The sequence below is a fragment of the Pollachius pollachius genome, assembly GCF_949987615.1.
Source record: "Pollachius pollachius genome assembly, chromosome: 13".
Lineage (NCBI taxonomy): Eukaryota > Metazoa > Chordata > Actinopteri > Gadiformes > Gadidae > Pollachius > Pollachius pollachius.
In genome coordinates, this window is record NC_136946.1 from 9,493,379 (window position 1) to 9,506,903 (window position 13,525).

A 13,525-nucleotide genomic window follows, 5' to 3' on the forward strand; every position below is an offset into this window, starting at 1 on the left:
CGTGGTCATTACTCTGCACGTCATAGATACTGCGCTATGATAGGGCAGTATCTATCAACCACCACCGTCGCCACTGCCAGCATTGACTCTAGCCCCGGTATTGATGAAAGCATTGTATGTTTGGCTTGAAACTATCGACTATGGTTCAATTCGTGCGAATCCCTGACGATGCGAGTATCTGGGATTCTTGACAGAGTCTGAGCTGCAACACCAGCAGCTTCCTGTCAGAACCGCCTTTGGTCTGCTGCTTATCATGGTTACCATATCCTGTTTATACAGGGAAGTCCGACAATGTGAGTCTGCAGATTGTTCTGTGAATTTGATGTAGACACTCTCTTGTATAGTCTCTCTCCCTCTCCCTCTCCCTCTCCCTCTCCCTCTCCCTCCCAGCCCATCGAGCGAGCCGTTCTTATTTGGGAGGTACGAATGCGTGGCTCTGCAGATGAGCCCAATTGAAAGGAATGGCATGGTGCTGTGCTCTAGTGATCAAAGATGGTGCTGTTTGAGGAGTGGTGATGGTGGTGGTGTTGGGGTTGTGCTGCACTTGAAGGGGTGGCAGCTTTTACACAGAAGATAAGGCGCCCATGGGGACTTGAGTGTTAGCTTATTTTGGAGAATGCATTTTAATTGCCGATGGCTTTTTCTTTTCCTTTGAAAATGTTCATTCACACCTACGCTTATTGTGTGGAAACCATCTACTTTGTAGTTTAACCAAAACCATTTCATCGGAGGCCTTAAAATAAATCATCAAAATATATTGTGCGTTATTTGTCCTAACAATACTTTCAAATGTTGTCTGCAATATGTATTACAGTGGAGGATCTGCTAGGTGCTATACTCAATTGTCACTCAAATTGCCTGTCAATAGTTGTTTTATGTTTTGCCCGCCTCTTTCTCTTTTACACCATTATATTATTACTGTTTTGAAAAGCCACCACTTGCGAGGCAACGTGATTCCAACATTATCTGTGTTGTGCCTCTGTGTCTTTTTAAATGGGTTATGACAGAGGTGGTTTAATCAGGGATATGTGAGGAAACTATAATTGTTAAGACATGTGATTAGAACAACAAGTGAGAGCCGCTGGTGTTATTGACTGTGTCCAACTGGCTGTGCAGTCATTGAGCAAAGAAAAATGAGTTTTCATTTGTTTTAGACATGCATTCTACCCAATGTGGAAAAGCAAATCTATTCAATCATTTTGTCTGATTTTTGTTTTTAATATTTGTTTATGTTTTGAGATTTATGCACATTATGTATCCTGTCTGATCCGACCTTTCTGAATGTTTTTTTATTGGACTTGAGATATTATCAAATCAATAATATTAATGATACAAATAATCTTAATTTCTGTCAAGAGTCTTGTGGATAAGCATTTTTATTGGAACTGGTCCCAGAAAAATGACGAATGAATGATTGATGAATGTGTATTTTAACCCTTGATAAATGTAATTGAGTCCTGCTTCAATACTGACCGTGCAATAGCTGAGTCACATTTGAACCTTTGAGCGCTCTTCTAAGAACCGGCCCCAGTCACGTGGTTTCAGCAGCGTGCGCCGGCAGACCTTTTCGCTAGGGTGAGCGGGCGGATGGCGTAGCCGTCCTGAAACACTAGGCCGCTTGTTAGAAGGTCAACACACCACCAGCAGTACAGCATGATACACCTGTGCTGTAGTAGAGCACAAGAGAAAGACTACCTACAGCGGTCAGTCGTGACGCTATGATCTGTTTGCTGACTTGACAGGGCGGGAGGTGTGTGTGTGTGTGTGTGTGTGTCTGTGTGTGCGTGTGTGTGAATCCCAAAAGTTCCTAGGCTGACGGTGTAAGAGAATACATAAATCACATTGTCTTACAATGGAGGGGGTGGGGTGCAAGGTCGTGGGTAGGGCAGGATCAATTTCTGAACAGCATTATTTGCCAGGGGGAAACCCAGGGGATTCACTTGAGATTCAGCAGGCAGACATATTTGTTAAGACCCACCTGTCTTTGTCAGTGGGAAATACCATATGCTTGCGTTTATGGGCCCATGTGCCTGACATTACTTCTCACTATCTCCACATTAACTGCTAAGGCCTAGAGTGTTTTTTATTAATCCCTGTATTACATTTTGTTGACGTTAAACTAATAATGCAAAACTGTTTTGCCATTAGTTTGATCCTCAGTTATATAGAAACAAACTAGGTACAACGTCTAGCATTTCCGAAAAGGAGAAAGGAGATACCCTACAATGTAGTACGCCTCGAGCACATTCGTATTGCTTTGTTTTTATTGTTTTGTGTGAAACTAAACCTGCAGAATAACCCAGGCGACTCTTGATGTACGGGTCGCTTTGGCCCGGTTTACCAACCATACCCCCTCTTTCTGATTGGCTGAAATTAGCAGCAAAGTGATATCACCTGTTGTCCCAAAGCGACTTCCGTTGCAGTGACCTGGCTCTCCCCAGGAATGCATACAGTCTCCCCATGTTTGTGGGTTTGGTAACATTTCCCCAGGGTAAATAAATAAAAAGACGGAGCAGAAATAAAAGGTGTCTGTGATATCTTCAAATCAAAATCGATCATAACTGTATAAAAAAACATCAACATGCAGACTGGTTTTCATCTGTGCAGGAACCGGCGGATACGCCAGCAGAGTTTATTGACTTATGTAAACCCCCTGCGATGGTTAGATGTTGGATGTGAGGACCGAGTCAATAGCATAGATCCCTGAAAAGCGCTGTGGTAGAGCGAGCATTGGTTCACAGGGCAGACGCAGAGGAAAATGAAAAGGATTGTGGGAGCATGTGATGATGGGACAAAGCAAAGAAGCTGCTCCCTCGGGCTGCTGCACCGGAAAGTCGGCTAATTCCAGATCACGTTACTGCTGCTGCGATGGTGGTGGTGGTGGTGGCCGATGGATGGTCTTTAGTCGGGCTGCCTGCCTTCTTTTTATATTGTGGGGAGTTGTTTAGTTTGCTCGATAAACCGTGTTAAATAGAGGATTGAAGGGCCGTCTTGATAATAAGAAGCCCATTATTATGAAGGGCAGTTTTGGCTACAAGTAGGATATGACAAGGCCTATGTGTTCCATCTATTTGATGTTTTCATTTTAACTTGATTTAAATGTCACTCTTGAATCCAATAAAGTGGAAACTTTCAAATGTAATCTTGAATTTGTAGCTTTTGGTTTCGCTGATCCAACTGCTCATGGCTACATCAGGGTTATGGGGCTGAGCGTGGTGTAGTAGGCCTAATATCAGCCTATAGTCTCTCCTTTTCTCTATAGGCTAGCACTCCTCGCCCACCCACACACACTTTTTCAATTAAGAGCAAAAATAAGAGAAGAGAATAGTGAGCACAGCTTGACCATAAAACAAAACCTTGAGATCATTAATGACCTCTCTACTATCCCCTTCCCTTTTATCTCGCTACCTAACATCATTTTTTACTTCCTCCTCCACCCCCCCATGCCCCCCTCTGTCTCCCATGATCGTTTCCTCCTCCTTCATCCTCTCCCCTCTGTTCTCCTCTCCCTCCGCAGGTACTTTGTTCTGGATCCGGAGTCGGGGCACTTGCAGTACTTTGTCAGCGAGCAGGGAAAGGGCCAGAAACCCAGGGGGTCCCTTCCCCTGATCGGTGCCTCTGTGACCCCCAGCGACGAGGCCCCACACATGTTCGTGGTGAACTCAAACGGGGAGCTGTACAAACTCAGAGGTATGGATATCCGCCGCGGTCCCCCGTGCCAGAGGATACACCCACCGCGCTGCTTGTTAGGGACGAAGTGCCCTGGAAGGAGGGGGAGACGGTGGCGGTGAGACAGAGCTGCAGCGCGACGTCTTAAGGAGACGTTCTGGGTGCTTTGTTTTGGATAAGCTTAGAAGGACGGGTGGATGTTTAATATTTGAGTTGCTGAAGGCCTCTTGGAACAGATGATGTAGGCCTCAAATATTGTGATTGTTAAAATAATTTAATTAAGTATTGCTTCCGATGGCGAATAGGCTCTACTGCCTATGGTTCTACGTAGGCCTACTGCTACCTGTAATACCCTGTGTGACGGCAGTAATTGTTTAAAATTACTACTTACAGAGATTAATTGAATGCCACTGATGTAGTAGGCCTAGTTCTCTTCAGTAGCATTCCAGTGAGTGTTCTTTTACTCTGAAACATTTTTATCGTATAATGTTCTAGTTTTAATGAGAGGGATAACAAGCAACCATTGAACCTTTCGTGCTTTAAAACTATTGAAAAGACTTACTCATCCAGCTCGTCTATTTCTCTGTAGTTGCCAACAAGTGTGATAGTCCTTCTGTGCTATTCAATGTTTCGTGTGAATGTGTGTGAAATGCTCATTGCCAGCCATTTCTAGTGCTGTCAATCCATAACATCCTTACTGTTCTGACAGCGATTTATTGTTTCTCTTTCTTCTGACAAATGTACTTATTGTAAGTTGCTTTGGATAAAGCGTCTGCTAAATGTATATTTGAATGCAAATGTCAATGCCAGCGTGTAAACGTTAGTAGAATGGTCAATGCCAATGCCGTGGAAGACTTGTTTAATCACAACATCAACACTGTTCCACATACAGTCCGTTTGGTCAGTGCTGGCCACACATGGCCCACGGACAGACCCATGTGATTAGAGCTAAATGCTAAATACGATGTGCATGTGTACTTAAGCGGTTTCCACTGAGGAGCGAGATTCCTTGTAACCGTCGCTCTACTTGAGCTAGGCCTGGAATGTCCCTCGACTCTCCCAGAGGGCCTTATTGGAATAACTTGGCCTATATTCCACAAATAACCCTATTCATTTGATCCACGCCTATTGAGTTGAGTGGAAACAATAATTCCATAGGGAGATGAAGATAAAGATGATGATGGTGTAGAAGTTCACATGCAGCTATTTTTTAAGCTAGTTTGCATATAGTTTTGCAAATGTTAACTAAAGACTATTGACCCGGGCGGTAGTCAGACTGGATTTAGTGCAAACGTGAGTGGAAAATGGGTTGTGTCTTATCAGAGCACAAGGACACCACTGACTCACAGGAAACCTCTGAGCTTATTTCAATTGCAGGATGGCAAAGCAAACATGGCAGCTGGTGTTTATTCAGTCATTCTATTTATTCAGCCACAGAACTTGTGCGATGTAATATGGAGAGTGCACTATTGTGGTGAGTTATTGTTTGAGAGACGTTCCCCTAGGGTAAGTCTTGAAAGGGCAGGAATCGGAACACTGGGATAAATATCCGTTATTGTAAATAGTGGTATTTGAGTTGTGAATTTCACCACTGCCACCAGGGGAGGAAGAGAGCGAGGGAGAGAGACAAAGAGAGGGGGAGCCGGAGAACCCCAGGGCATCATACTAAAATGCGTCGCAATCCGTCTTATTATTCATCCCTGCTTTCTCACTGTTGTATTTATACTCTGCTCTCCAGTGCCTTGAGCAACCACATCCTATTTGACAAAGAGACAGAGGGAGAAAGATAGTTGGAGAGAGAGAGAGGGAGAGTGAGTGAGGATGGATTAGTGAAATCCATTGGGCTTCATTCTCCCAACACAGAGACTTTGAGGCCACATAGCGCGCCGCAGTGTACGCACAGTAGAGTTCACAAGTGCAGCAGGATTATAATTGCGTTAGAGTGTACATTCAGCCGGACATCACTGGACGCCCGGGTGAGTCTGCAAGAAGGCAGCTGACCAAGGGTGGATTTTAAATGGGCGAGTCCGAAAGCCTCACACACCCTCCCTCTGTTTTAACGTCTGAATAATGACCCCCCCCCCCCCCCCGCCCTGCCTTTCGTATCAGTAATTGTTTGATGTGCAAATCTGTCCATGCCTAATGAAGATTAACACGCGTTTGCCTCATTTGTGATTTTACAATGCAGTGCCGCACAATTAGGGTTTTACCATGAGCCACAGTGATTCCCATGTCCGCTGTGTAATTAGCACCATGAATAATGTATCATCATTTAATTCATAATCATTTATAATTTGCACGGGGCGTTTTCAGACTTTGAGCTGGTGTCCCTTGTCTTGCTATGAATGCGTGTGTCCGGGGGGTTGGGCACGGTCATCAGGGTTACTAAGGTTATTTACGTTTTTGTCCACCAGTTGAGGCATGGCTGTATGGGGGTATCAAACCGCGGTACCGAGGGATGACACCGACGGGTGCAAAATATCCAGCCCTTGTCAGTTATGGAAAGTGAATATTAAAACAATGGCAGCGTGTAAGCGTACACATTATATCAGACCACAGCCTGAGTCAGACGTTCCCCTTCCCCAGCGCTTTCAGTTGACCTAGATGAGGCTGCTATTTATTGAGGTGGCGTTTATTGAAGTGTCTTAACAATATGAAGTCCTAAGCGAATGCCTTTCACTGTTCTTTTGTAAGAGTTCCTTTTTTGGATGCGTATAATAGCAGCGCAGGTGGGAGATTTTTTTGTCGTTTTAATATATTCAACAGATTGTCTGTGAAATCTGTCAAAGCAGTCTCAGGGGGATGGTGAGCAGACAAGCTCTGTCCCCAGATCCCGACGCATGTTGCATTCCAAAGCCGTTTTCCTCTCACCTCTCCTAAACCCAAACCCCAAGACAAACGCAGGCAATCGCCTGAGGCAGTGTTTGTGACAAGAGACAGCAGGGTCTCCTGGGAAATGAAGTCTTTGGTCAATTAAAATCGACAGCTTTCTAAAAAAACATATGTCATGGATTTAATCTGAAGCCCAGTCTGGTTCATAATGGTTTAAAATCAAATGTATTCATATTAGTTCTCTCTAGGATCTGGAGGCGAGCATCCAGCCGTCTCGGTTGAAATGGAGACCTGCAGAGCCCCTTGCCTTGCCAGACGCTCATAATTGGACGTTCATAATTGCATTGAGACAGGATGTGATTATGTGGACCCAGTAGGTGTATGGATCTGAAGAAGACATTACGCCCACCATAACCTTTTCCGTGAGGTGGTTTCTCTGATTGGATTCAGGGGGCATTGAACCATTTCAATTAGTATCAGCTGTACGTTTTCATTTGGACTTCCACCCAGTGATAGCAAACCAAGTGTTGGAGAAACGGGATCGCTGAGCATTTGAGTGATCATGTGAAAGTGACAACACACACACACATGATTGCCTGATACACGGGAAACATTTGATGGTTGGGTGTTACAGGTTGAAATCATTTCAACAAATAACGCAGAGTTTAAGCACAAGATAAATCTGCAACAGATTTAAGTTTTGGGCATACTGTAGCTCTTTTTTTATAAACTTTCTTGACAGCGGGGACTTACTCGTCCGTGAACTGGTGTTGCTGTTAATAATTTTTATTGGCTCACTCTACCCGAAAATGGTAATGTCAACGGGAATCGAGTGTTGCTCCTCTTCACGTGTCCTTATTCCAGTCTCCGCTAATGAGCTATGTGTGTGTCTCCGCAGCCTCTGATGCCAAGGAGCAGCGGTTCTGGATGAGCCAACTCCAAGCCTGTGCCAGACGCCACTCCGACTCCAGTGCCAAGGTGTGGACACACACACACACACACACACACACACGTGCACACATAAATGGCTGCACAAGCAACAGATAAACAAAATGACCATTACACATATGCACCATTATGGACTAGCTCTCGCTACGTATAGCATTATTTTAGCAATGCACCCGTACAGGTGCTGTCGTTAGTCCAATTTCGGTGTTTCGACACATCCTTCCGCATTACGAAAGAGCCTTACCCTAGCCAGTGTTTTCAAACAGCTGATTTTATCTGTCAACCATAATGTTGTAAATTCCGCAAACAAACAGTGAAAGTTAATGTTTCGTAAAAGGAATAGCTCACATTGAGAGATGGTATCGACCGATGAGTTAGGTTTTACTAGACGTTTGGATTGGTATCGCTCAGAGTCATTATCACTATTATTAAAAAAGAACATGTAATTTAGTACTGAGAATACATAATTAGCCTGTTTTTTTCACACAAAGTCAAGATGGTGAACTACCACCGCCGTCTTCACACATAAACCCACATGGACGTGTATATAAGGTGAACCTTTCCTTCAGAAAGTATTGCGTGCAGAAAGCTGTGACATTCGCTGCCCGGTGTCTCTGTTTGTCTGTTCGTGAATGTGATGGAGGCTGTTTCTCACTTGACCAAACACATGTCAGCGCTGGCTTCTGAGACGAATGTACGTTTGTACAAAACAGCCCCTCTACCTAAACGGTTTTTCAAGGGGATAATATTGATTTTATTTGGAAACTAGCTATTGTCAGAACCTCAACCAGTTTGTATTTGCTTTGGTTTTAGGACAATTTAGAAAATCCTCTCAAGTACTGTTATGGTATTATCATTAGTAAAAACATCATTGTACTTTTTTTCTGCAGTTTTATCAGTTTTATCACTTCTACCGCTTTCATATTAAAGAATGTATGGGCATAAATGTAAGCGTCTTATGTTTTGTTCCGGGCCATTTACCTGTTTCATTTGGAAATGTGTTGTGAGGATATTATGGAAATAAGACGCTATTTCACGATGTGTTTAAATGTGTGTGTGGGTGTGGGTGTGCTTAAGCCTCTCACAAAGGTGCATGTGGGATTGAAACTCCCCATTTTTGAAGGGTACATTAGTTATTTAGTATTTCCTTGGATTTTGAGCAACCCTTGCATTGTCCAAGCTTTCCTTGTGTATTATGCTGCTAGACTACCATTATACTGCATCTCAGATCCAGAATTCCTACCACGTTATAACAGAACTTTTGGGGGAAGACGGCACAGAGCCTGAAGCTAAGGACTGCAAGCGGAAGAGTAGCGCACCGTTTTGTGTGAGTGTGTGTGTGTGTGTGTGTGTGTGTGTCTTCTCTGTGGGACATGGACTTGTTTGCCTGATCCAGTGATTTTGGTGGTGAACCGTGCTTGTTATCCAGACCTGGTGTGGGAGGCCCTACTGTCCTTCCTGATGGCCTGGAAACCATCAGTGTGTGAAGGAGAACACGCTCCGACACACAGATCCACTAACAAACGGGTCCCTCTGAGCCAGCTCACTTTAAAGCCCTATGCATTTCCCATAGCTATCCCCTATTTGACGTCTTGGAAGAGGGAACATGGAGCGGTAGACTGGGTTCTCCAGTGAAGTCCTGGTTCAGCTTTTACGCTTCTCTGTAACAACTGTCACATGCATTACGACCCACGTGACCGATTTCTCCTGAAACTAAAACTTCTCGAAGTCCAGATAACTGGTGGTGTTTGCAACATGTTTGGAGTCCTAATTCACTGTTTGTGTGTGTATGTGTGTGTTTCTCTCTCTCTCTCTCTCTCTCTCTCTCTCTCTCTCTCTCTCTCTCTCTCTCTCTCTCTCTCTCTCTCTCTCTCTCTCTCTCTCTCTCTCTCTCTCATATTGGGCTCTCAGGTGAGGAAGCTGAAGGGATCCGATGAACACCTGAGCGTGGAAAGGGCCGGAGGGAGCCAGGAGGGGCTGGTAAGTCCACACATGAGACCTTCTTAGGAAGCCTGTCCATTCAGAAGTATTCTATTCATGAATCAACAAATGAACACAAGCTTGAACAAAGCTTTTATTTTAACGTCCCAAGCACACCACAGGTGTCGGAACTGACGTGAAATTATGTATTTTGAATTTCACTTCACCAGAATAGACTTCTATTTGAGGCGAGTGGAGACAGACAGTCCTGTTACAGTCGCGCTCTATGTTCGCTTAGCTCTGTTAAAATAATATGAGGTTATTTCCTTACTGCACCGCATTGCATACACAAGGCAACACTCTCACTCTGTGTGCTTTTTGAAATTATCCTTTCAATTATCTTTCACATTTCTCTTTTTTTTCTTTTACTCTCCCAATCCTTCCCTCTACTTATTTGGCTTCACAGCTCATGACATACATATTGTGTATATATATATATACATATATATATATATATTGTGGTCATACTCCTACTACTTCAAGTTGACGGGTAAGGGCATGAACAAATAAACACGACTTCTTATCTCAGTGTGCGGTCCTCCACCTTTTGTTCCCTCCCTTTGTGATCCATTCCCTCCTATCTGCAGTGTTCATTGCAGCCCGAGGTGGCTGGAGCGGGTTTTCTTTGACATTGATTTTATTTACCGAGCTCCCCTATCTAAAAGTTAGCCCCTGGGCATCGCCACGGCAGCCGTGGTCCCTATGGCGCCCGCTGGTCTAATCCTGCCCTAAGCCAGCCGTCCCCCCTCTCTGATCGCTATCAGAGTCCTTCTTCCCAGGAGAGGGCTTCTCTGTTATGGAGCCTAGCTGGGGGTTCTGTCCCCTAGTGAGGTGTATGCTACACTAGATACAATGTCGTCAAGTATTGTTTTTCTTTAGCTTTCTTGCCACGCCCACATCCCATTGATGGATGGAGGTGATGGGTTGGAGACGAACCAACCGATCACATTTGTTGTCGTTTGGAGAACGACAAAGGCCTACTGAACTTGCCTAGCCAGCCTTCTTATGCTGGCTGTGTTTCTGAGTTGGGTTCAACTGTTGTACTGTAGAAAATGAGCTGATGCTGTGAACAAGTATTATTTACCCGTGGAAATTTAGCACCGAATTCATTTTAACCTGTTTGTAGTTTTTAAATACCTAGGTCAAAAACCTGTTTATGTCGTCAAGGTTAAGTCATACAGGCTGAGCTGCATATTCTGCATCTTTTCACACAGCATTGCAACCTCCATACGTCACTGTAGAGTGTGTGTAACACACGCTTTGGTCTGTGAAAATATCCTTGTAATGTGACGCTGGGTGACTTTTATTATGAATATGAAAACACTTTGCTTCATCAGGAGGAACACAATGGTGTACAACGCAGCTTTAATTCAATATATGACCCATTTAATCCTAAAATATCAGATGTGTAGACATTAAAGCCGGTGTGACCGTGTGTTGGTCTGTCAATAAACTCATCTGGGGGAGTCCTCTCGTATCAACGGCCCCACCAGACACAGACTCTATGTTTCCAAAATATGTCCTCACCATGAAATTGCGGTTATAAGGGGACTTTATTTGGGGGTTGTTTATTTTCAAAATCTTCTGCTCTATTACATCTCTCAAATCTTACCTCCAGCAGATCTGAATGCAACTCTAAATGTTCCCAGTTGCTGTTCACCGTTCATCTCTAAATGTTAAATGAACAACCAACACCGTTCTCTCACCCTCACCCGTCTCTAAATATATATCAAGTACCACACTTATTCCCCAAAGGATGCGCTGCCTCTCAGTCATCCAAATGAGCGGTTTCATCACCAGCTTATCAAAACGCACCTATAGCAGCAAAGGGAAATGAAAGGCTGGCTGCTGAACCTTTCTTCCCACGCCGTCCCTTAGAGTGCGCAGTGTCCACCCACACAGCAGGTGCAGCACCTGTGGTGATGGCGGCGGCGGCGGCGGCGGCGGCGGCGGCGGCGGCGGTGGTGGTGGGTGGGTTGGGGTTGGGGCGTGTTGAGTGGCGGTTGCTGCTGATGCTCGCTGGAAGAGTGCTGAGGCTGCAGGAACGCGACCACGGCCGGTCACCGGCGGTCTCCCAGCCTGGGCTGTCGCACTCGACGTGGTCGAGAGGGTGTAAGCGAGATGAGGGAAATCATAATCGGCCCGTTTCTGATGTTTTGACTCCTGACTGTGGCGTCATTGACGGCCCGTTGCCTATGGTAACAATGATGATGATTCAACCTGTTTTTGTTTTATGCAACACCTTTCAGTACAAGGCAGAAGAAAACGGCATAGGGATGTAGCGGCGGTGTAAACGAATGAAAGCAAGATTAATACAGGCGTGGAAGTAATGTGCATGAGGACGAAATTTGGATCTAACGTTTTGAACGACCGTGATGAATTTGAATATAGTCTGCTTCCTAAGTGACACGACTGGTAAACGACTTTGCGTGTTTGATGTTCTCCGGCGAAACTATTTCCAGTGTTGGCGTGCTTGGCATTCAGTCATTCATGCATTTATTCATGCGTTCATTCCACGCTGAGCATTGCTGTGTGAATAATGGCCAGCCTCTCATCCCCTAATGGACATGCATAATTCCTTGGGTTTAAATTATTCCGGCCTACTGTAATTGCGGTGCGTCGTGGAACCCCCCCCCCCCCCCCCCCCCCCCCGGACATACACCGGCTCATCCATAATACAAAGGCAACGCATGGCAGCATGGCACGCTAACAAACGTGGCATTCATTTGGATGATAATCTAGAGAGGATTGACTTTAAGGATTGACTTGAAAGGAAAGGAGAAAGAAGTATTTTTCTGCTGACTCACAGCTTGTGGATTCAGCTTGCAGTCCTCCTCCTCTTCGTAATCCCCCGGCTGCTGGGTGAAGATGTGACATTTGGCTGACGGGAAGTGGACAACCTTCGGCACTATTCATAATTGTGCGTTTCATTTGGATGGCTCTGGCTCCCCAGGACTGCTCCTTTCATACACGAGTCGTCATAGTTTCAGTTTGGCCAGTGTCTATCGGTATGTCATGGATGTGAAATGGGTTTTGGGGCCACCCAGGAGAAACAAAAGGCAAGATTCCTTAACAAACGGCAGTTGTCTCCTCTTGAGAGAGAGAGAGAGAGAGAGAGAGAGAGAGAGAGAGAGGAGAGAGAGAGAGAGAGAGAGAGAGAGAGAGAGAGAGAGAGAGAGAGAGAGAGAGAGAGAGAGAGAGAGAGAGAGAGGAGAGAGAGAGAGAGAGAGGAGAGAGAGAGAGAGAGAGAGAGAGAGAGAGAGAGAGAGAGAGAGAGACTTGATCTATAGTTTACATCCAACCTTTGTTCCATCCAATGTGACCACCACGGTCCAGGGAGGGGAAGAGACGGGGGGGGGGGGTTGTGTTACTGCCAAACAGAACAGCCATTGAGGTCTGTTAGGGAGCAGAGGTGAGGCCTTGTAGACAAGAGGTCACAGAGGGAGGGAGGGGACCCATGACATGATGAATTAGATGGGGCTTGTTGTTTTCCTATTTTAATAGCAGTGAAACACTGGGACTATTTACTGTTCCACGCCTCATTCACCCCTCAAATAGCACTTTGGTGGAATTTAAGGTTTTATAATGCTGTTGACTCCTGTCTACTATCTTCTACTACTTCCTACTCTTTTTAACTATCAATGATGAAAAACGTTGCCAAAGCGACTGCTAATAGAATTCTCACTAGCATCATGGGAGACCTTTAGCCAAAGATCATTAAAACCCTTTTTCCAATCATTAAGAGTCTTCTATAACCTAATGGACGATTTGAGCGATGTCTCAGGTTTCTCTCATTAAGATAAATCCTCCTTACCTTTTTCTCCCTCCCTTTCCCTTCTTCCAAAGCCTCTCTCCCTAGCTTTGGCTCTCGCTCTCCTCCCTGTTGTATTTATTGTTATATTTGTTGTCCGCGTGGTAAAATATCACCCTGCAGTATATATACGGACAGTTCTATTTCAACAGAGTCCCATTAAAGCCGGGGAGACGTGAATAAACCCTCTCTCTCTCTCCCCTCCTTGTCTCCTCACACTCCTTAGTGCCTTACATTCCCTCTACATCATGTGTTTTTGTTGCTTGCAAGGTAACGCATCATTCT

The 13,525-nt window shown here is 44.9% G+C and overlaps 1 protein-coding gene across 3 annotated transcripts in view; it reads left to right on the forward strand.

The window, feature by feature from the left end:
• Nucleotides 1-13,525, forward strand: part of LOC307085331 (oxysterol-binding protein-related protein 10-like) — a 47,562-nt gene that overhangs the window by 5,165 nt on the left and 28,872 nt on the right. For all 3 annotated transcript variants that reach the window (XM_079750102.1, XM_079750103.1, XM_079750104.1), the window contains exons 2-4: nt 3,518-3,690; nt 7,400-7,479; nt 9,361-9,429. In XM_079750102.1, coding sequence (XP_079606228.1) covers nt 3,518-3,690; nt 7,400-7,479; nt 9,361-9,429 — 322 coding nt within the window. The remainder of the gene's footprint in view (nt 1-3,517; nt 3,691-7,399; nt 7,480-9,360; nt 9,430-13,525) is intronic.